The 23,943-nt window shown below is 43.4% G+C and overlaps 1 protein-coding gene across 2 annotated transcripts in view; it reads right to left on the bottom strand.

Annotated features, from left to right (window-relative positions):
* The window catches only part of tgfbr1b (transforming growth factor, beta receptor 1 b), a 63,242-nt gene that overhangs the window by 17,244 nt on the left and 22,055 nt on the right, over positions 1-23,943 (bottom strand). For both annotated transcript variants that reach the window (XM_038997695.1, XM_038997694.1), the window contains exons 2-4: positions 9,434-9,682; positions 2,339-2,575; positions 455-685 (exon numbers count right to left, since the gene is read on the bottom strand). In XM_038997695.1, the coding sequence (XP_038853623.1) occupies positions 455-685; positions 2,339-2,575; positions 9,434-9,682 (717 nt within the window). The remainder of the gene's footprint in view (positions 1-454; positions 686-2,338; positions 2,576-9,433; positions 9,683-23,943) is intronic.

Genomic DNA, 23,943 nt, shown 5'->3' with positions numbered 1-23,943 from the left:
AGACAGAGAGAGAAAGACAGAGAGACAGAGAGAGAAAGACAGAGACAGAGAAAGACAGAGAAAGACAGAGAGAGAGGGAGAGAGACAGAGGTTAATGAACACAGTGAGTTGGTTCTCCTCAGAGCAATGTAATGTTACATCCAGATGGCCAGAGAGCTCAGAGCAGCTGGACTGAGCACAACCACCGCCCCGACTCTAGAAACACACACACACACACCTACCCCTGGCTCTCTAGCAGGGTTTCTGCACTGAGATCACTAGACTTCCTCCAAATATGCTGGAGTGACCCTTCTCATGAGTATCAAACCGTTACAAGCCCACACCAGCCTCTACCTTATCCTAAACACTAATAGAGGGGCATTACGAATCTTAAGGTCCAGCAAGAAAAATCTATAAAAACGCACCCCTACAAAAGTGGTTCTACTCTTTAGAGGTGAGCTGTGATTGGTCGTACCTTTGTTGTCGGCAGCGATGAAGCCCAGGATGTTCTCGTGACGCAGCATGACTGTCTGGTAGATCTCAGCCTCGCGGAACCACGAGCGCTCCTCACGGGACGAGAAGATCTTGACCGCCACCTCCTCGTCTCGCCACTTCCCCCGCCACACCTCACCGAAGCGGCCCTTCCCGATGCTCTCCTGGAGGATGATGGTCCGGGCTATGGTCCTCTGAACCAGCAGTGGCAGACCTGGGAGGAAGAAGATGGTTTAGAAATGCGCTACAAAACGGGACTGGTCACTCACTAGCAATGTACATAGTAACAACCGCTGCTTAAGAAGAAAGCAATCCAAAAGACGACGTCATGAAAATGACCTGGAACTAACTTCAGTGTAAAAAGTGATTGGCTAATTGTCTGTGCTGCGGCTTTTCAGACAATATTCAGCAAATGCATTTTATTTTTTTAAACCTTAAACATATTGAAACTGAAACCGTCACAAACAGGCCAGAGTTGTGCTCCTGGGTAAATATATCTATCGCTCTCTTTAATTTCACCAGCTGGACAGTCAGCTATTTACTGTGGGGCCTGCAGGGAGGGGTTGAGAAGTTGAAAGCCGCAGGTACTAGCAGCAGCAGAAATAGCCAGGCTGTAGAGGCTGCGGAGGTCAGGGCCATTAGAAGCCAAACGGAGCGTAGGTTGTGGTGGGCTAGCTAGCTGTATGAGGAGAGGAGAGCAGGGAGGAGACAGATGGGGTCACTATGATCCTAGCAGGGTCTGATGTTCACTAGATGTGTGCCGTGACGTCCTGGAAAATAATATTTTAGTCTACATGCTGCATGAGTGGACTGAATGCCTTGGTTTTTCCATGACTATAGTAGGCCCCAAAATCGTACTTTTGAAAGTCGTTCGTCTGTGCCGTGCTCCTCATCCTTTTTGTCTGTGTGTACTTAATTCAGGCAGACTGTGGATTTATTCACCTGCTTCGACAAAGAGCAAAACATTAAGCTGGGTAATTTAAGATCCCATTCTGAAAATGAAAAATCCACTCTAAAAGCCGGAAAAAAGGAGACACTGACAGGTTTGTCAAATTCAGTTAGACTGTGGACTTAGCTGGTCCTCCAGTTTTGATATCTTGCAGAAAGTACAAATCAACTTTGTCCTAGAATGGAAAATCCTACAAATCATAACCAAAAATCTATTCACATTTTCGAGCAAAAAGTCCCAAGAAGTTGATTCTGAATCAAATCCAGGTATCCTAGAGGTGTGGATTTCTCTGCCAGTCCTGATAGTGAGCTGTTAATTGCTGGTCGGAACAAGAAGACAAGGTTTCCGCGTGCCAGTTCTCTCACCACGTCTCCCGGCTGGCGTCTGGGGTTGAGAGCGGCTGTCAATAGAGCCACGGGCCGCACCGCTTCCATTACGCCACAGTTAAGGCTGAGCTCATCTGAGCTAGAGATGGACCGATAAGATAACGACTGCCTTCACTACACACTCACTGAGGGCGGGAGTCACTTCTCCCTGGCTCGATCTCCCCCATCGCCTCACAGCGGAGTGTGTCTCTAAGCACTGTTCTGTAGCTACACACACACTCAGTTATTCACACAGGCACACACGCACACCAACACGCATGCTGGTAAGCTCGCGCACTGAACAGTCGCACGCTCATTCAATTGCACACGCACAGCCAAACAAAGAAGCAACGCAACACGAGTAGCCACATCGGAGCAGATAAGGCACACACCAAAAGGATCTATTAATACTAAAACAAACAAATACAGATTATTTTTTTTGATTAAATAATAACAAAACATGAGCGGTCCTGCATGAGCAGAGACCCCTCCAACACAGTCACACACACACACACACATCCCCACCCCTTCACCCCATGGCTACCTAACCCACCAGAGCCGGAGCCAGAGGTGGTCATGTCGTAGATGAGGTCTTGGAGGGTGGAGCCCACGTTGAGGAAGGGGTGGTTCATGGAGGGGTCCTCCTCGTTGGGTACGCGGTGGTGGACGCCCGCACGGCTGTGGCAGATGTAGAAGACCAGCATCAGCACGAAGCACAGCACGCACACAGGCCCCGCGATGACCGCTGCCAGCGCCACAGGCCCCAGGGGAACCGGCTTCACCGTCGGCACTACAGGGAGGAGGGAAAAGAAGGGGTTAAAAGAGGAGCTAGATACAGCTGCTTTTCTTTTGACTGTGTTGGGTTTGGTTTTAGGCTCATCTCTGGTTGGACGAAGAGAAAAAGATGTCCACGGGCACAAATTCACACAGTTCTTTTAATAATGAGAATTTTGTTCACAATCAATAGGAGTTTGTTAATTCACTTTGGTAACTATCGACATTCTTTACAATTGTTCCATCTAAATGAATAACTATTTAAAAAGGTCCAGTACAGCCAAAAACGTGATTTCTCTCTCTCCGTGTGTGTGTGTTATATATATGTATATATGTGTGTGTATGTATGTATGTATGTATGTATGTATGTATGTATGTATGTATGTATGTATGTATGTATGTATGTATGTACAGTGGGGAGAACAAGTATTTGATACACTGGCGATTTTGCAGGTTTTCCTACTTACAAAGCATGTAGAGGTCTGTCATTTTTATCATAGGTACACTTCAACTGTGAGAGACGGAATCTAAAACAAAAATCTAGAAAATCACATTGTATGATTTTTAAGTAATTAACTTGCATTTTATTGCATGGCATAATTATTTGATACATCAGAAAAGCAGAACTTAATATTTGGTACAGAAACCTTTGTTTGCAATTACAGAGATCATATGTTTCCTGTAGTTCTTGACCAGGTTTGCACACACTGCAGCATGGATTTTGGCCCACTCCTCCATACAGACCTTCTCCAGATACTTCACGTTTCGGGGCTGTCGCTGGGCAATACGGACTTTCAGCTCCCTCCAAAGATTTTCTATTGGGTTCAGGTCTGGAGACTGGCTAGGCCACTCCAGGACCTTGAGATGCTTCTTACGGAGCCACTCCTTAGTTGCCCTGGCTGTGTGTTTCGGGTCGTTGTCATGCTGGAAGACCCAGCCACGACTGATCTTCAATGCTCTTACTGAGGGAAGGAGGTTGTTGGCCAAGATCTCGCGATACATGGCCCCATCCATCCTCCCCTCAATACGGTGCAGTTGGCCTGTCCCCTTTGCAGAAAAGCACCCCCAAAGAATGATGTTTCCACCTCCATGCTTCACGGTTGGGATGGTGTTCTTGGGGTTGTACTCATCCTTCTTCCTCCAAACACAGCGAGTGGAGTTTAGACCAAAAAGCTCTATTTTTGTCTCATCAGACCACATGACCTTCTCCCATTCCTCCTCTGGATCATCCAGATGGTCATTGGCAAACTTCAGACGGGCCTGGACATGCGCTGGCTTGAGCAGGGGGACCTTGCGTGCGCTGCAGGATTTTAATCCATGACGGCGTAGTGTGTTACTAATGGTTTTCTTTGAGACTGTGGTCCCAGCTCTCTTCAGGTCATTGCCCAGGTCCTGCCGTGTAGTTCTGGGCTGATCCCTCACCTTCCTCATGATCATTGATGCCCCACGAGGTGAGATCTTGCATGGATCCCCAGACCGAGGGTGATTGACCGTCATCTTGAATTTCTTCAATTTTCTAATAATTGCGCCAACATTTGTTGCCTTCTCACCAAGCTGCTTGCCTATTGTCCTGTAGCCCATCCCAGCCTTGTGCAGGTCTACAATTTTATCCCTGATGTCCTTACACAGCTCTCTGGTCTTGGCCATTGTGGAGAGGTTGGAGTCTGTTTGATTGAGTGTGTGGACAGGTGTCTTTTATACAGGTAACGAGTTCAAACAGGTGCAGTTAATACAGGTAATGAGTGGCGAACAGGAGGGCTTCTTAAAGAAAAACTGAGAGCCGGAATTCTTACTGGTTGGTAGGTGATCAAATACTTATGTCATGCAATAAAATGCAAATTAATTACTTAAAAATCATACAATGTGATTTTCTGGATTTTTGTTTTAGATTCCGTCTCTCACAGTTGAAGTGTACCTATGACAAATTACAGACCTCTACATGCTTTGTAAGTAGGAAAACCTGCAAAATCGCCAGTGTATCAAATACTTGTTCTCCCCACTGTATGTATGTATGTATGTATGTATGTATGTATGCATGTATGTATGCATGTATGTATGTATGTATGCATGCATGTATGTATGTATGCATGTATGTATGTATGTATGCATGCATGCATGTATGTATGTATATACACAGAGAAATCACGTTTTCGGGTATATATATACACACACACACAAAACTTTGGGGTTGCTTAGAAATGTCCTTGTTTTTGAAAGAAAAGCACATTTTTTGTCCATTAAAATAACATATAATTGATCAGAAATACAGTGTAGACATTGTTAATGTTGTAAATGACTATTGTAGCTGGAAACAACTTATTTTTAATGGAATATCTACCTAAGCGTACAGAGGCCCATTATCAGCAAGCATCACTCCTGTGTTCCAATGGCACATTGTCTTAGCTAATCCAAGATAATTTTAAAAGGCTAATTGATCATTAGAAAACCCTTTTGCAATTATGTTAGCACAGCTGAAAACTGTTGTCCTGATTAAAGAAGCAATAAAACTGGCCTTCTTTAGACTAGTTGAGTATCTGGAGCATCAGCATTTGTGGGTTCGATTACAGGCTCAAAATGGCTAGAAACAAAGTACTTTCTTCTGAAACACATCAGTCTATTCTTGTTCTGAGAAATTAAGGCTATTCCATGCGTGAAATTTCCAAGAAACTGAAGAACTGGTACAACGCTGTGTACTACTCCCTTCACAGAACAGTGCAAACTGGCTCTAACCAGAATAGAAAGAGGAGTGGGAGGCCCTGGTGCACAACTGAGCATGAGGACAAGTATTAGAGTGTCTAGCCTGAAATACAGATGCCTCACAATTCCTCAACTGGCAGCTTCATTAAATAGTACCCGCAAAAACACCAGTCTCAACAGTGAAGAGGCAACTCCAGGATGCTGGCCTTCTAGGCAGAGTTGCAAAGAAAAAGCCATATCTCAGACTGGCCAATAAAAATAAAAGCTTAAAATGGGAAAATTAACACAGACACTGGCCAGAGGAACTCTACCTAGAAGGCCAAAATCCCGGAGTCGCCTCTTCGCTGTTGACGTTGAGACTGGTGTTTTGCGAGTACTATTTAATGAAGCTGCCAATTGAGTTCTTGTGAGGTGTCTGTTTCTCAAACTAGACACTAACGTACTTGTCCTCTTGCTCAGTTGTGCACTGGGGCCTCCCCCTCTTGCTATTCTGGTTAGAGCCAGTTTGAGCTGTTCTGTGAAGGGAGTAGTACACAGCGGATATCGGTATCGGCCAAAAATGTCATATCGGTGCATCACTAATTTGTTTATTCTTCACCATTTTAATTGCAAAAAAAATAACAGTATGGTACTTAATTGTTAAAAATGTCTGAATTGGACCTAAGAGAATTTCAAACCAGCTGTGTGTGAAAAGGGGTCCAGGATAGAGTGGGCAAATGGGCCTTTTAGTTGACATGAAGTGAGCCTAATGTTGGATGTACACCCATTACTTTACCTAAGTGCTGGATTATACATGTATGGATAACCCTATAAGTACATTAAAAACAGAATACCCACACACCAGTGTTCCCCAACAACCTTTTCAAAAACGTCTGACCATTACAGTCTTGGCTCTTTGGTCCTTTTCCTCGAAAAGCATCAAATATATGAAAGCGATGACAGAAGGAATAGCATGGCTCGTCATATGCCCGTGTCACCAATGTCTTCAAGTCACTGGTTAATACGCTTTCATACGTCGATACAGTACGTACAGTATAGTCACATGCCTATAGGATGAATCACTGGGGCTCAAGGCTCTAGCTGTATCAATAGTGATGGAAGAGAAGCTGTTCTGGCCTGAAGGCCACAGTAAAATATGTTGTTTTGACCACAAGACTGTATCTGAAAGGCTCCTATTGTGTTGGCCACTCAATCTCCTCTCTAATAGTTAGAAAACCTGCAACATATAAAAAAATATTTAAAAAGGGGCAGACAGTGCTCCTGCAATGACACACTATGAGCGGTTAATTTTGTAAACGTCACAGGGGTAGCTAGGAAAATAATCAAACGAAAAGGGTCAAGTGTGGGGTGCGCTGAAGTTGTTCATTAAAGTCCTGGAGCTGCGCGTTCTCTGGTCCAAGGCTTTCAGCCAACACTTAAAAGGGCAGAGGTGGGCTTACTTTGTACGGCGACAGAGAATTGTTGAAGTTTGGAGAAGAATCGACCTTTTGCCAAAAACAGGGCCACTACACTGCGTGGGCAACCATCTGTTGCATATAAATGTTTTAATTTCTATACAGAAAGCTATGCCAGAACAAAATGCTTAGTGTAGCAAGACGGGTATAGGTTAACCTAGGTCAATCCTTTAAAAACAGGGTTTTGGGTTGTTAAAATCCTCTCCTCTACCTACATGGCAATCTCAGACAGTTATTTCTGTCCTAATTCTATGATTTCTGTGCACAGAGGGCAGTCGTAATGATGTGTTTTATAACTGATGGGTAAGGCTATTTAGTATTGGCAAGGTAACAACATAATTAGGACTGAAGATTTTGTGTGTGTGTGTGTGTGTGTGTGTGTGTGTGTGTGTGTGTGTGTGTGTGTGTGTGTGTGTGTGTGTGTGTGTGTGTGTGTGTGTGTGTGTTCGATGACGTTGAGAGATTGGGTGATTCATTCAATGGTACAGACAGACCGAGAAATCTGACGACTGTCGATAGGTACTTGGAACAGCCTCCTGTGCTTTCTCTTGCTAGAGCAAGAGACGTCCCTGCTGTGTACTGAACGGGTACCAACAACCCTGCCGTTTCTACTTCGCAATGCTTGTCAGTGGCCAAGAACTTGACTTTGAGCCAATCAGAGAGCACAAACCTCCACGTGGGGGAGTAAAACGAAGGGGTTAAAAGAGGGCACTCCCCCCAACATAATCCACCCCCTTTTCATTAGAATGGTTCTAACTAAAACAATAAAGATGCATAATACAAGTCTTTATATAATTATTTTAAATCTAGCTAAAGAGTTTTGTGCTTAAAGAAGAATTGTTTTGTTAGGTTCAGTTTAATAAATGTGCAACTGCTCATTACTTAGCTAGCTAGCTAACTGAGCCAGGCAGTTATACACATTTCATATGAAACTAAATGGGGCACAATGCACACAACACAAAATGCTTTGCCACGCTATCTAGCAAGATGAAGAAATAATTACAATCACTCTCCATTATCCCATCCATTATCCCATAGTCAGGTTGGTTGTTTAGCATCAAAACCAACACGTGCGGAACTATGGGGCAAAACAGACAGAGTTGGCTTAGATTGCTGACAACATGTAAACCAAATTTAGTCTCCAATGTTTACTGAAAACAAAATGTGCACTTGTCTTTCAAATACATTGTTACAGTTGATGGTTAGCTAGCTACTGAATTTTTACCATATTAGCATAGATGTAACAGTTAAAACCAGACATGTTATCAAGAACAAGATAAAGTTAGCTGAAACGAGCCACCTACGATTCCCCACATGGCAGCTTTTAGTCATTGTTGCTAGCCATCTCACCATCCAAAATCACAACATTTATCACTCCAGTGTTAATTTGCTAAATTGTAATTACTTCGCTACTATGGCCTATTTATTGCCTACCTCCTCACGCCATTTGCACACACTGTATATAGACTCTTTTCTATTGTGTTATTGACTGTACGGTTGTTTATTCCATGTGTAACTCTGTGTTGTTGTTTGTGTCACACTTCTTTGCTTTATCTTGGCCAGGTCGCAGTTGTAAATGAGAACTTATTCTCAACTAGCTTACCTGGTTAAATAAAGGTGCATTTAAAAAATATATATATATATTTTCTTTGGGACTCGGTACAGGTACCCCTTGGATATAGCTTCTTGTTATTTGTATTTTTTTTTTTTTTTAACTTTAGCGGATTTAGCAAATATTTAACTGTAATTATAAGTTTTAATATTGAAGTATATTTTCTTAAAACTGCATTGTTGGTAGGGCTTGCAAGCATTTCATGTTAAGGTCTACAACTACACCTGTTGTATTCAGTGCGTGTGACAAATAAAAATTGATTTGACCTGGTGAGAGCCCAAAAAGGTGACCAAATATTTTTGCACAGAAACATGCGAAAAATACCAACATTTACTATTCGGCCCTGTATTCACACCTCTACTCAATAAAACACAATGAATTTAACTTCACACTTTTTACTGTATAATAGAAAAAGGCAACTAAAGAAAATAGCTGATTTGCCTATATCCAAAGACCTACCTGTGATTGGGCTGGAGGACTGTAGTAAGGAATTTAAATAAATAATCAGCATTTTCATTGCCGCAGTAAGGGGAAACACACTAGACCCATATGAAACCATCTTTAGCCAGATTGGAGGGGAAGAACGAAAAGAAGCAGCGGAACTAGCGTCGAGGTAGAGCTGGGACAATAAACCGAAAATGATCGACACCGGCCACTTATCACAGGCATTTTTCTGATATCGTTCATTACGATAAGTAGCTTAAATACTAGAGAAATGTGAAGTTTGAAATGAAATAAGTTTGCTAATATGGGTGATCGTTAACGGGACAGTTGATGGCAACAACCATCAAACTAGTAGTAATAGAATTTTAAAAGGATTTTTTTTTTTTTTATGGTGCATATTAACGTTAGAAACTTAACGTTCTAGTTTTCACGTCAATTTGGGAAACTTATCTCGATGTGGATTTTTTTTGCCATATCGCCCAGCTCTACTTTGCGGTCCAGATTTGAATTTGAGGACCCTAGATAGTACTCCACAGTACAGTAGAACAGTCCATGTATAAATAACCCTGAGGCCTACAGTCTAGCCCTTATAAATGCAAAGGCTTGGGTTCTTAGTTTACTGTGTGCATTTATGAGACACACGCAGACAGACACACAAGGGACGGACCTGGGAAGACGCTGAGGTCGGGGTTCTTGTTGCACCAGTCGGTGGCGCAGCACATGGGGTAGATGCCAGTGTCGTCCTTGGTGGAGGGTGCGCAGATGAAGGGGCGGTCACGCGGAATCAGCTCGTTCTCTGGGACACACATGCTGCTCTCGGCGGTGATGCTGCTGCCAGACTTCTTGACGGACACGAAGCACAGGCCATCCGTGATGCACGTGGAGTTGAGACATCGCTGGCAGTAACACTGCAAGGCTATAAGAGGGTGGGATGAGAGAAAGGAGAGAGAGGGAACAGAGATTCAGGTAGAAAGAAAGAGAGAGTGGGGAGGGAACATGAGGACAAAGGAGAGATTACCACTTATTTTCTTCCCCACAAAAGGAACTGAACAGAGTGCATGCTACAATACAAGAGCGCAATTTCACTGTGTGTGTGTGTGTGTGTGTGTGTGTGTGTGTGTGTGTAGCAGTTAACATAAAAGCAACAAATAAGTAGTTACAATGCAGCACAGAAAAACCTCAATGCTGTCTGCTACACTAATCAAAAACAACAAGTCAACAACACGTCAAAACAACGCTAGCCCACTGAGGTGATGTGATCCACCTAACCACCCGTAGTCTCACTTCCCCTTAGTCAGCTTCCTTCCTGCTCAGCCCGTTTGCAGCCAGAACACTTGCAGATGAAACGTGAGACATTGTCAAGAGCGAGCGTGCCAGACTTTCACCTTCTCACAACAACCACCAAGAGCTTTGTGCTGGTTTAGACCTACAGATTTACTATGAACCTAGCTCAGTCAGTTTAAGTTGCTTCTCCCTCTCCATTTCTCCATCCAGGCTACCTCTCCCTCACTATGGTTACACTTCTTTCTTTATTTATTCTCTTCCTCTTCTCCTTTTCCATCTCTATTACACTTCCTTCTCCCTCTACCTCTATGCCAAAGGTTTAGTCTAATGGTATGGTTGTGTTGCTATGGCTGAGTGCGTATAACTTGGAGCAGGATTGAGCAGCCTAGGCCTATCACTCTGACTGAGACCTGTAGCAGTTCCAACTTCAAAATGAGACTTTGGGAATTGAAATCTGTTTTCACTTTGCAGCCCTCATTTATACCTGTCGATACAGACAAATTGCTCTTTAAACTCAGCACGGATGCCTGTCAGTTCAAAGCTTTCTAACCATTTGAGGGATTCAGATAGATAGATGCTGAACTAGGTCAGACATACAGACAGCATGCATGGCCAGTCTAAACCGTCAGACCACTACTAGACATTGGGGGATAAATTATTTACTGAACAGATAGACAGTCGTTACGCGAGGTGCCTTCCTATGCTTACAAGGCTGGTTGGTGGTGGTGGCCCCATTGGCAGGTCTGGGGGTAGGGTATCTATAGCTGACTAGGCTACTTCAGTGTGGCTTTTGGCCCCTAGCTCCCTAATAAACACACGCTCGCTATGGCACCTGGCTCACACACACACTCCCCACCTGGGAGTCAAACATCAAGGCCGACAGACGCCAAGCCCTAACCTCTGTTTAGGTGTGTGTAATGACAACCGAGTGTGAGGAAAGGCTACTCAGGCAGAGGGGAAAGGGGGGGACAGAAAGGGCAACTAAAAGGACAACTTGAGAGAGTGAGTGAAAGAGAGAGCGCTAGAAACAAAGTAGAAGAGAGAGACCGAGAAAGCGCGCGCAACCTAAATTATTTTGTGACTAACCTAGAGAGGAATGAGTCTGTCCCTCCCATAACCCTGGTGCCTGCCCTTCACAGTTTACTCTAAACAACTAGTCACTCAAAACCCAGACAACTATTATGGCAGCGGAGCATATCTCAAGTGTCTAGACGGTCTCCATACCTCCACCTTAATAATACTGCTTGGCCTCAGGGGAGGAGGTGGATGGTGTGACTGTCTGTGGAAGGTTGCCATGTGTACGGCCCTTTGTCATGGCAAAGACACCTCAACTCTAGAGCCCATTAGACATGAAAAGCTTCCAAGAATGAGAAATGTTGTTATAAAGTCAAAACAGCACTGATCTGCACCAACGTGGCATACAAAATTACTATTGTGGAAATCTAAGTTTCAATCATTTCGCCCATCAGTGACCATTGAGGAGAAGAGAAACCTAGGGAAGAGATTAAACGATTTTGAGACAAGTCGGTCATGTTTCAGTGTCTGCCGGCACAGCTGGAATGGCGTGGCAGACCAAGAGAGAACGCGAGAGAACCAGATAGTCAGGGTTGGGACCACAGGAAGCTGCTGAGGGGAGGACAGCTCATAATGGCTGAAATGGAGTGAATGGAACGGTATCAAACAAATTTCATTTATTCAGTTCCAGCCATTACTATGAGCCCGTCCTCCCCATTTAAGGTACCACCAGCCGCCCGTAGTTGTCTCGGTCACAGTCTGGTCCTATTTTGGATGTGGAGAGTGCGACTCACTGCTTTGCTTGGCATGGGGAAATTAATCAGACAGACACGCACGCAGCGACTAGACTAAATAAACACGTCTGTGAATGGAACAATACTTTTTCAGTGTCTCATCTGATCTCAGACCAGTACAAAAGTGAATCTAGGGGTAGTGGCAGACGCTCTCATCCAGAGTGAATTACAGTCAATGCATTCAACTAAGTTCAGTAGTGAGAAAACAAAAGTAGCTGTTCAGTATGAGAGCTGTCATAATCCCACAGTGGTTTCCATCAACAGGTGAAAGCAGAATTCTAATACGAATCACCCATCCGGTTCACCCACTGTACTGTTCCCTCATCCCATCTTTTCATATCAGTTAGTTATCAAAGGAGAGAGAACATGAGGGGAAAAAGTCTCTTTAGGCTGCTGAGCGTCCCTTTATACATGGGAACATTCAATTCCTTTGTAGTTGGGAGGTACTTGGGCAGTGGGCACCGAGGCTGGCACACAGGGGGCATGAGTAAGGCAGGATGAGTCTGATTAGATCTGTGGTTTCCTTCAGCAGAGAGAGACGGCGATAAAAAAAAAAGGAGGTAGGGAGAAGGACAGAAAGAGTGAGAGAAGATAGGCCTAGATAGCAAAAGATGAGAGCCGTTGCCAGGAGAGCAGAGCAGTTGTCCAACAGCTGGCGGATTCAATCTGCTCCCCTTTCCATCATTCCTCAGATATGACACAACAGCAGACAGACACACACAAGTAAATGGCAGGCATAAGGAATTCATCCTTAGATAGCACAGAAAGCAACTAATTTAACCAGGGAACAGGGGAGGAGTAGCTGGCACTGAAGAAGCAGGTAATTTATTTAGTCTGTGGCAAAGCACCATTTGTTAGGTGTCATAAAATGTATAGGGGGAAAAAAACAAATGTCCTTTCTCGCTTTCTCCAACCTCCTGATGTTTGCTCTACATCAAGTAAACAAAGTCTACCCGGTAAAACAGCTCAACAAAATAGGCACGATTGGAATTATTTCCTAATTTAGGGGAGCGGACCTGGAGGACAGAAGGAGCGTAAACAAAGCTCTCACAGTGATCTAACAACTCAACAAATACACCCAACCACACACACCAAACACTCTCCAAGGCATACAAACTGTTCCATGTCTACCTCTAATCCCAATTGGGTCATGGTTATATATAAAACATTTAAAAAATAGTAATAAAATAAATAATGAATAAAATAAAAATAAATTTAAAAAAATCACACACACACACACACCTAGAAAGGTGGCGTAGAAGCAGTCCCAGGCAGATTAAAAAAACACCCAGAGTGAGCAGGATCAGGGTAATAAGGGCAAGGACCAGATACAGAGCCTTCAGAAAGTATTCACACCCCTTGACTTTTTCCACAGTTAGAGTTTTAATGGTCGTGATAGGAGAAAACTGAGGATGAATCAACATTGTAGTTACTCCACAATACTAACCTAAAATGGGAGAGTGAAAAGAAGGAAGCCTGTACAGAATACAAATATTCCAAAACATGCATCCAGTTTTTCATGGTTCGGGCTAGGCCCCTTAATTCCATTGAAGGGAAATCTTAAAGCTACAGCATACAATGACATTCTAGACGATTCTGTGCTTCCAACTTTGTGGCAACAGTTTGGAGAAGGCCCTTTCCTGTTTCAGCATGACAATGCACCCGTGCACAAAGCAAAGTCCATACGGAAACGGTTTGTCGAGATCGGTGTGGAAGAACTTGACTGACCTGCATAGAACCCTGACCTCAACCCCATCTAACACCATTGAGATGAATTGGAATGCTGACTGCGAGCCAGGCCTAATAGCCCAACATCAGTGCCCAACCTTAATAATGTCCGTGGCTGAATGGAAGTAAGTCCCTGCAGCAATGTTCCAACATCTAGTGGAAAGCCTTCCCAGAAGAGTGGAGGCTGTTATAGCAGCAAACGGGAAACCAACTCCATATTAATGCTCATGATTTTGGAAAGAGATGTTCGACGAGCAGGTGTCCACATACTTTGTCATGTAGTGCATTTCTGAATTTAATTTCAAATAAATTAGCTAAACTTTCTAAAGACAAGTTTTCACTTTATCATTATGTGTAGACAGATATAAGACATATACATATACATATAAGACATATACATATATATATATATATATATATATATATATATATATATATATATATATATATATATATATATACACACACACACACACACAGTGGGGCAAAAAAGTACTTAGTCAGCCACCAATTATGCAAGTTCTCCCACTTAAAAAGATGAGAGGCCTGTAATTTTCATCATAGGTACACTTCAACTATGACAGACAAAATTAGAAAAATCCAGAAAATCACATTGTAGGATTTTTAATGAATTTATTTGCAAATTATGGTGGAAAATAAGTATTTGGTCACCTACAAACAAGCAAGATTTCTGGCTCTCACAGACCTGTAACTTCTTCTTTAAGAGGCTCCTCTGTCCTCCACTCGTTACCTGTATTAATGGCACCTGTTTGAACTTGTTATCAGTATAAAAGACACCTGTCCACAACCTCAAACAGTCACACTCCAAACTCCACTATGGCCAAGACCAAAGAGCTGTCAAAGGACACCAGAAACAAAATTGTAGACCTGCACCAGGCTGGGAAGACTGAATCTGCAATAGGTAAGCAGCTTGGTTTGAAGAAATCAACTGTGGGAGCAATTATTAGGAAATGGAAGACATACAAGACCACTGATAATCTCCCTCGATCTGGGGCTCCACGCAAGATCTCACCCCGTGGGGTCAAAATGATCACAAGAACGGTGAGCAAAAATCCCAGAACCACACGGGGGGACCTAGTGAATGACCTGCAGAGAGCTGGGACCAAAGTAACAAAGCCTACCATCAGTAACACACTACGCCGCCAGGGACTCAAATCCTGCAGTGCCAGACGTGTCCCCCTGCTTAAGCCAGTACATGTCCAGGCCCGTCTGAAGTTTGCTAGAGAGCATTTGGATGATCCAGAAGAAGATTGGGAGAATGTCATATGGTCAGATGAAACCAAAATAGAACTTTTGGTAAAAACTCAACTCGTCGTGTTTGGAGGACAAAGAATGCTGAGTTGCATCCAAAGAACACCATACCTACTGTGAAGCATGGGGGTGAAAACATCATGCTTTGGGGCTGTTTTTCTGCAAAGGGACCAGGACGACTGATCCGTGTAAAGGACAGAATGAATGGGGCCATGTATCGTGAGATTTTGAGTGAAAACCTCCTTCCATCAGCAAGGGCATTGAAGATGAAACGTGACTGGGTCTTTCAGCATGACAATGATCCCAAACACACCGCCCGGGCAACGAAGGAGTGGCTTCGTAAGAAGCATTAAGGTCCTGGAGTGGCCTAGCCAGTCTCCAGATCTCAACCCCATAGAAAATCTTTGGAGGGAGTTGAAAGTCCATGTTGCCCAGCAACAGCCCCAAAACATCACTGCTCTAGAGGATATCTGCATGGAGGAATGGGCCAAAATACCAGCAACAGTGTGTGAAAACCTTGTGAAGACTTACAGAAAACGTTTGACCTCTGTCATTGCCAACAAAGGGTATATAACAAAGTATTGAGATAAACTTTTGTTATTGACCAAATACTTATTTTCCACCATCATTTGCAAATAAATTCATTAAAAATCCTACAACGTGATTTTCTGGATTTTTTCCCCTCATTTTGTCTGTCATAGTTGAAGTGTACCTATGATGAAAATTACAGGCCTCTCTCATCTTTTTAAGTGGGAGAACTTGCACAATTGGTGGCTGACTAAATACTTCTTTGCCCCACTGTATGTATGTATGTATGTATGTATGTATGTATGTATGTATGTATGTATACATACATACATACATACATACACACACACACATTTGTCATTCAGGCTGTAAAACAAAATGTGGAATAATTCAAGAGGTGTGAATACTTTGAAGGCCCCTAGACTTAGGCAGCACAACTAGTGAGTACTTGGCTGCACTGACACGGTTACTCGAGAGCTCTAACTCCCCTAGAGCATAGTAGACCCTGAATGATGCCAACTGATATCCTCCTCTCTCCATCCCCCTCTACATTCTCTCGCTCTCTTTTGGCTGTGTGTCGGGCAGTGGCAAGTCACATGTTTGTTAGTGGGCCTTGCTCTGTGCTCTGAGGCCTCCAGTAACCCAGAACAAAGCAGCATGTGAAAAAAAGTCTCCCTCCCTCTTTGCTTCGCTCATGGACCAGGCAGCATGTTCAGCGGTACTAGAGAACAGGGTTGCAACATGCAGGCTAGCTACTGTAGGGACTAGTCACAGTCAACAACTAGACAACTCAGATCAAACATTAAGGATATGCTCCACAAAAACAACAAACCATTCTCCACAACGGTTAGGCTGTGTCAAATCCAAGTGAATACCAAAAAATGTGAGGGAAAAAAAGGTTAAAGAGAAAATATGCAATTTTCCTTTATATATATATATATATATATATATACAAATTTAAAAAAAACCTATGCCATTTGTAGTGACCAGAGGCAATGAGCCAACACATGGTCAATGCCATCAGCATCAAACAAGCTCCTTTGATGATGATCTAAACATGTATCGTCAGAACTGAACTCTCTCTTCCAGCTAATAAGAGTGAGCGGCTGTGGCCTTCCAGTCCCTACAAGGGAACAAGAAGGTGGTGTAAAAACTAACACACAGGCCTGTTTGTGCTGAGGCCAGGGGGACAGTTCCAGCAGGAGGGGGTAGCAGCCTACATTGAAGAGGGATGAGATGGCTCTTTCACTCAGCTGTCCTGGCTTGGGCTAGGACAAGGGAAGGGAACCAACAATGCTGTGTGAGGAATGAGGGACATCTCATCCGGCGCTCGCTGACCCAGAAGGGAATGAGAGAGAAGAGGGGGGAAGCGGGGGAGAGGCAAACTGACAGAACCTCAATGTGGAGGAGAAAAGGGGGAGAGGAGAGGTCAGCGGTACAGAACACAACACACACCAGTTCCAGAGCAGAGCGACAAAGGGGAGTTGGAAGAGGGCCTCTGGACAATCCACCTGATTGGCTGAGCTAGGGAGTGAAGGAGAGAAGAGCGAGAGAACAAGAACGCAAGAGCGAGAGAGGGAGAGGCCAGAAGAGTGTAAATATGTAAATACACGTTCCGTCACTGAACCCCTGCTAGCATAGAGGCGGTGCCAAGAGAATGCTTTCTGGCACTGGGTTGGGGCACAGACGACAAAGGGGGGGGGGGGCAGGACTTGAGGAGAAGAGAAGGGCGTTTTCAGTCATCGGACTCCAGTGGAGGCTCATCCTAACTCAAGGGGAGGAGAGAAAGAAGCGAGCAGGGAGGCTGAGAGAGGCTGATGTCTGGAGCGAGGCTGCCCTGGCCTGTGTCGCCCCGCCACGTTACTCCACACACACACTAGACCAGCGCCTAGTGCCCAGAGAGCCGAGCCACAGCCTTTAATCTATTAAACACAAGACCATCCACATGCATGCCGTTACCTGGCAACGCACGAACAATGCATAGCTGTCAGTAAGCAGTTAGGGGGCTAAAAATCCCCCCTCCCTCTTGTAACAGAGAAACAGAAGCAAGAAGTGTGAACAAATAGGCTAGATCTAGCGACAGCCCGGGCGCTCGAGTCAATACTTGAGCAGGGGGCATGAAATGAATTGTGTAATCTGCATCGAGAGTTCCGACGCATTTACAATTGCACCGAGGCCAGGATTTAATATCCCATTCCAATTGGTTAAACAATTTTGTCAGTGGCAGCAGCGTGTGCATCTAGTGCATCAAAACAATATGCAAATGAGCCAGCAGAACAGTGAGAAACAGATGATGGCCGATCAGTAGAAAGTAGAGAAGGTACGTCCTTCCTTGTTTTTCCCCCTTCGTTCCGTCTCCCATGGCGCATTAACCCGCCTTCAGGAACCGCCGGTTAAAAGACAAGCGCTGCTAATCATTACCTGAGGCAGCAGCAAGCAGACAGCTTGGGCATTACCACTCACATCTGGGCTGATGAGTAATTCACCCTACTACCCGACAAAATCAATGAATATATTACATCAGTCTGACAACCCCTTGTCTAAAGTACCAACCAAAAGATAACTGCTAAGTGTGAATGTGCTGATGGCAGAAACATGCTGCATAGCATGAGAGCACCGCATGACTAAGCTCAGGACTTGTACAATATAGTACAGAGGAGTGGCCAGCCACCCTGCATGTAGACTCACTAGCCGGATTGTCACTAGTGCACTTAAATGGATTCCAGACAGGTTTGAAATTCAGGGTAGACCTGAGCATTCTACCCCTTCCTCCCCCTTTTTAGAAAGGTCCCCTTGTTTTAACCTCTAATTCCTCCCAAACCCGGATCCGGGAGCACCCCCATCAGTAAAAAAGCTGACTAGCATAGCCTAGCATAGCAAGTAAATACTAGCATCTAAATATCATTAAATCACAAGTCCAAGACACCAGATGAAAGATACACATCTTGTGAATCCAGCCATCATTTTTGATTTTTAAAATGTTTTACAGGGAAGACACAATATGTAAATCTATTAGCTAACCACGTTAGCAAAAGACACCACTTTTTTTACTCCACCAGTTTTTTACTCCATCAGTAGCTATCACAAATTCGACCAAATAAAGATATAAATAGCCACTAACCAAGAAACAACTTCATCAGATGACAGTCTGATAACATATTTATTGTATAGCATATGTTTTGTTAGAAAAATGTGCATATTTCAGGTATAAATCATAGTTTACCATTGCAGCCACCATCACAACTCTCACCAAAGCGACTAGAATAACTACAGAGAGCAACGTGTATTACCTAATTACTCATCATAAAACATTTCTTAAAAATACACAGCGTACAGCAATTGAAAGACACAGATCTTGTGAATCCAGACAATATTTCAGATTTTCTAAGTGTTTTACAGCGAAAACACAATATAGCGTTATATTAGCTTACCACAATAGCAAACATCACAACAGCATTGATTCAAGCCAAACAAAGCGATAACGTATAAACCACCAAAATATATTAATTTTTTCACTAACCTTCTCAGAATTCTTCAGATGACAGTCCTATAACATCATATTACACAATGCATATAGAGTTTGTTCGAAAATGTGCATATTTAGCGGCACAAATCGTGGTTATACAATGTGATTAGTGGCCAAAACTTCAAGCAATCTGTCCGGCGCCATCTTGGAGAGGCATCTATTCTAATCGAAAACTATTCATAAACTTGACTAAAAAAATACAAGTTGGACAGCAAATGAAAGATAAATTATTACTTAATGCAATCGCTGTGTTAGATTTTTAAAATTAACGTTACTGCGCAATACAGCGTGCGCTAAAGCAAGACCGCACCATAATTCATGGCGGAATTATTATTTGACATTTGTCAACATAAGTACGAATTAACAGCATAAAGACTGCTTACTATTAGCTGAGCTTCCATCAGAATCTTGGGCAAGGTGTCCTTTCTCCAGAACAATCGTCTTTGGGTTGAAAGATGTCCTCTTGTCCTGTCGAAATAGCCGCTAACGTTAGCCACCCACTGGAGAGGTGTCCAACTCGTGAAAGCGCATCACAAAGAAATCCAGGAAAATCGCAATAAACTGCTATAAGTCGGTTTAAATTAACTACCTTATGTCTTTAACACCTATAACGAATAAAAACATGACCGGAGATATAGAACTACTAAAACGAAAGCGTTTGCAGGACGCCATTGTGATGTCTTCTTGCGCCAGGCGCACCGTTGAAAAGGACGGTACTTCCGTTCCACGGTCTTATATAGGGCCCCAGATTGCGCAATCCACTCCATTCAAATTCTCCCCGCTTACTGACATCTAGAGGAAGACGTATGCAGTGCATGTAGCCCGATGGCTTACATGGGGACTTATAAACTGGCCTCAGAACAGGGACCTCGATTTCTGAAATCTCACTCCCTGACAGGAAATGTGCTGCAGAATGAGTTCTGTTTCACTCACAGATATAATTCAAACGGTTTTAGAAACTAGAGTGTTTTCTATCCAATAGTAATAATAATATGCATATTGTACGAGCAAGAATTGAGTACGAGGCAGTTTAATTTGGGAACGAAATTATTACATAGTGCAAATAGCACCCCCTATTGCCAAGAGGTTAACAGACTGCTGTTAAAAATGACCTGTTGGCAGCAGGCCAGGAACAGTGGATCCATACAGCTCCACCATCCCCCCCCACTCCGCTGCCCCTCCATTCTCCCTGGACTGCATGTTGATTAGACATGGACTAGCACACAACAGCCAGGCACCGAGGGTACAGACTAGAAGCTCTGTATGCAAAAGATCCTGACCAGCAATGCTGCACCTGACCATGCATACTGATGAGTGTTCCTATATGGGATTAAATTAAGGCGAGGACTGCCAACATGTATCCCAGTAAGACTAGCTGTCGTCACTGACGTTGGCTAATGGGGATCCTAATATATTACAAGTAAAAAACATGGCTTGTGTGGTCTCAATAACAACCTACAGAACAAAATGTGTTAAAACAGTGGGGGTTTTAACACAACCCCATTCTCTAGGTGTTTCATGGATTCTCTAGGTAAGCTAGGCTGGAGTAGTAGCAGTGGAGTACCCATTGGGGCGTGATGGCGCGTTGCTTTACGATTCAGCCCATAGCCTGCTTTCGAGATCAGGGACACTGTGTACCGGCCAAGGCACGTCACATCTAATCTCTTATTGATGGTTTCAGCAGAGGATATTTTGTCTAGTGGAAATGTAGATTTGCTCACTTCTACTTTCCCAAGAGAGGAGACAGCCTCTGGTCCTGGGTGGAGAAGAAACCTGATGTATCAGCAGCATACACTTCGAGAGGGAGCTGGCCCACTGTCTCAACTCTGTTAACTACTTGGTAGAGGGAACAACAGTCATCCCCCATGCCTTAAACCCACTAAGGCGACTGAACCAGACCATAGGCAGGTGGACTGTGTAAGAGACTTAAGGCTAAAGCATGCTGGCCTTGACCCAGAAAGAGACAGTGGCTGGATACAGCCAAAATGGTTTAGGGGAGGAAAATGGTTTTGGGGAGGACTGCTGCCTGAGCCCCAAAGCCAAGAGACTATTTTTGGACAGGGGTCAGCAAAGTGAGAAGTCTACAGAGTGCCGAACGCCACCGCCCAAATAAAGTGGACAGATGACATGAACATGCAAAAGGGCACAGTGGTCATCACACAGCAACAAGTGGGCCTCCAACAGGGTCTAAAACTAACTTTTTGGTCAACCAGCCACTGTGGCATGTAGATGTAATATATCTACCAGCCACAGATAGGCTATATAGGATTCGTAGTTCTTTGACTTTGTGCAAATAGTTTACCAGCTATGAAACAAAATGTCAGAAATACTGCAGCATTTATTTAACTATAAATGAGATCATACTTGACTATTTTTGATCACAAATGAGTGAAATGCTCGCACTGTGGAGCCCTGACCACCCGGCAACAGAGGTATAAAGTACTTAAGTAGTACTTTAAAGTATTTTTAGTTAAGTCACCTTTTGGGGGATATATTTGACTACTTTTACTTCACTACATTCCTTAAGAAAATATTGTACTTTTTACTTTATACCTTTTCCTTGACACCCAAAAGTACGCTACATTTTGAATGCTTAGCAGGACAGGAAAATAGTCAAATTCACGCACTTATCAACCAAACATCCCTATCCCTACTGCCTCTGATCTGGCAGATTCACTAAACACACATGCTTCATTTGTAAATGATGTCTGAATGTTGGAGTGTTGGAGTGTGCCTGTGCCTATCTGTAAATTTAAAAAACAAGAAAATGGTGCCATCTGGTTTGCTTAATATAAGGAATTTGAAATGTATTCTTTACTTTTGATAGTTAAGTATATTTTAAACCAAATACTTTTATTCAAGAAGAATTTTACTGGGTGACTTTTACTTGAGTCATTTTCTATTAAGGTATCTTTACTTTTACTCAAGTATGATAGCTGGGTACTTTTTCCACCACTGCCTGCCAATATGGCTGGTGAAAGACATCTTACCCGCAAGGAACAGCAACACGGCTGATAGGTAGCCAGCAACTGACAAATGGCCAACCCCAAAAACAATGGAATGAAATAAAATAATCTTCTACAGGGTTTCCCAAACTCGGTCCTCAGGATCCCAAGGAGTGTAAGTTTTGGCTTTTGCTAGGAATGCACGATATATCAGTGAGCATATCGGAATCGGACGATATTAGCTAAAAAATGCCAACATTGGCCCGATGTCTAGTTTAACGCTGATGTGCAAATCCGATGTCAAAGCTGACATGCATACCTATGTAATGTAAGTAGATGATGTAATGACGCCACGAAAACTACAGCTCTACACAGAACAAAAGCTGAAAAATACTAAGCGCACACTTCCAACAACTAAACAAGTTCCAAGTCGAGCAGTCATTTTAAAGAGTAAGAACATTTCAGTGAGACAACAAAGGCGAAATCCATTAACGGCAAGATAATGGAATTCATTGCCCTTGACAATCAACCGGCCTCTGTCGTGGATGATGTTGGCTTTCGCCGACTGGTTGGGCCCCGGTACATACCATTTTTCAGATGTTGCCCTACCGGAGCTACACAGTATTGTTGAAACGTACATCTATGAGCGTCACTGCTATTAGCTTCACGACTGACATTTGGACCAGCGATGTCAGCCCCATGAGCATGCGGAGTCTGACAGCACAGTGGGTCGACGAGGATTTTGTACTGAGGAAAGCCGTATTGCATGCTCAAAAATGTGCTGGTTCTCATACCGCTGCTGTCATTTCAATGGCATTTGAGAACATGTTTGAAACATAAACACACTCCTAGCTCCATTCGAACAACTGACTCGAGAAATAAGCTAATCAACTGCGTCTGCAGCAGACGTGATACCCTCTGGCATTGAAACGACTGCTCAACAAAACTGACAACACAAACCGTGGGGTTAAAACTTACAAAAGTACTCGAGGCTGTGAACAAGCGATTTGGTGGCATTCTCTCTGAGCCTCTTTACTGTGTCGCCACAATGCTTGATGCTAGGTACAAGGACCTCTACTTCGATGCAGACAAGACACAGAGTTACATGAAACGTTACATACACAGCTGGAAAAGATGGACACTGACACAATGACAGTGCGCACCGAGGAAGAGAGGCCACAGACAGAGAGACCAGAAACTTTCCTGATTGACATGTATGATGAAATCCTGGTTGAGAATGAAACGACTGAACGAAACAGTACAGCAAGTAAGTGAAAGATATGTTTTAATTATGTTTTACTGGTAATGGGGACATACGTAAATGCCAACAAAATAACTTTTTGGTCAGTGTGGTGTGTGTGTAACCTCTATTTAACCTGTTTTGGCTGCAGGGGCAGTATTGAGTAGCCAGATAAAAGGTGCCCATTTCAAACGGCCTCGTACTCAATTCTTGCTCGTACAATATGCATATTATTATTATTACTATTGGATAGAAAACACTCTCTAGTTTCTAAAACCGTTTGAATTATATCTGTGAGTGAAACAGAACTCATTCTGCAGCAAACTTCCTGACAGGAAGTGGAAAGTCTGAAATTGAGGCTCTGTTCCAGGGGCTGCCTATTAAAGTCCATGTTATTTATTAGTTTAGATGCACTTCATACGTCTTCCACTAGATGTCGACAAGGAGTGAGAGAAGAAATGGACTGTGTAACTTGATCTGGACTCGAATTACAGCTCATGGAATGACGTGTCCTCCATTTCCTGTTTTCAGGAAGGCGCGAAGAGGGACATGGATTTGCCTTTTGAAAAGCTGTCGTTATAGGCGACTACTATCTCCGGCTTTGATTTTATTTGATACATGTGACCATATCATCGTAAAGTATGTTTTTTCAATATAGTTTAATCAGATTATTGAATTTTTTTCGGGAGTTTTGCCGTGTTCCGTTCTCTGACTTTGTTGACGATGGAGAGCTTCGTGCCACTTGGCTAGTGTGCTTGCTAATTCAAGAGGGAAAGTGGCCGTTCTAAATCCAAACAACGATTGTTTCCGACAAAGGACCCCTTGTCCAACATTCTGATGAAAGAC

The sequence above is a fragment of the Salvelinus namaycush genome, chromosome 7 (assembly GCF_016432855.1).
Source record: "Salvelinus namaycush isolate Seneca chromosome 7, SaNama_1.0, whole genome shotgun sequence".
In the NCBI taxonomy this organism is placed as follows: Eukaryota; Metazoa; Chordata; class Actinopteri; order Salmoniformes; family Salmonidae; genus Salvelinus; species Salvelinus namaycush.
This window is presented reverse-complemented; position numbering and strand designations above follow the sequence as displayed.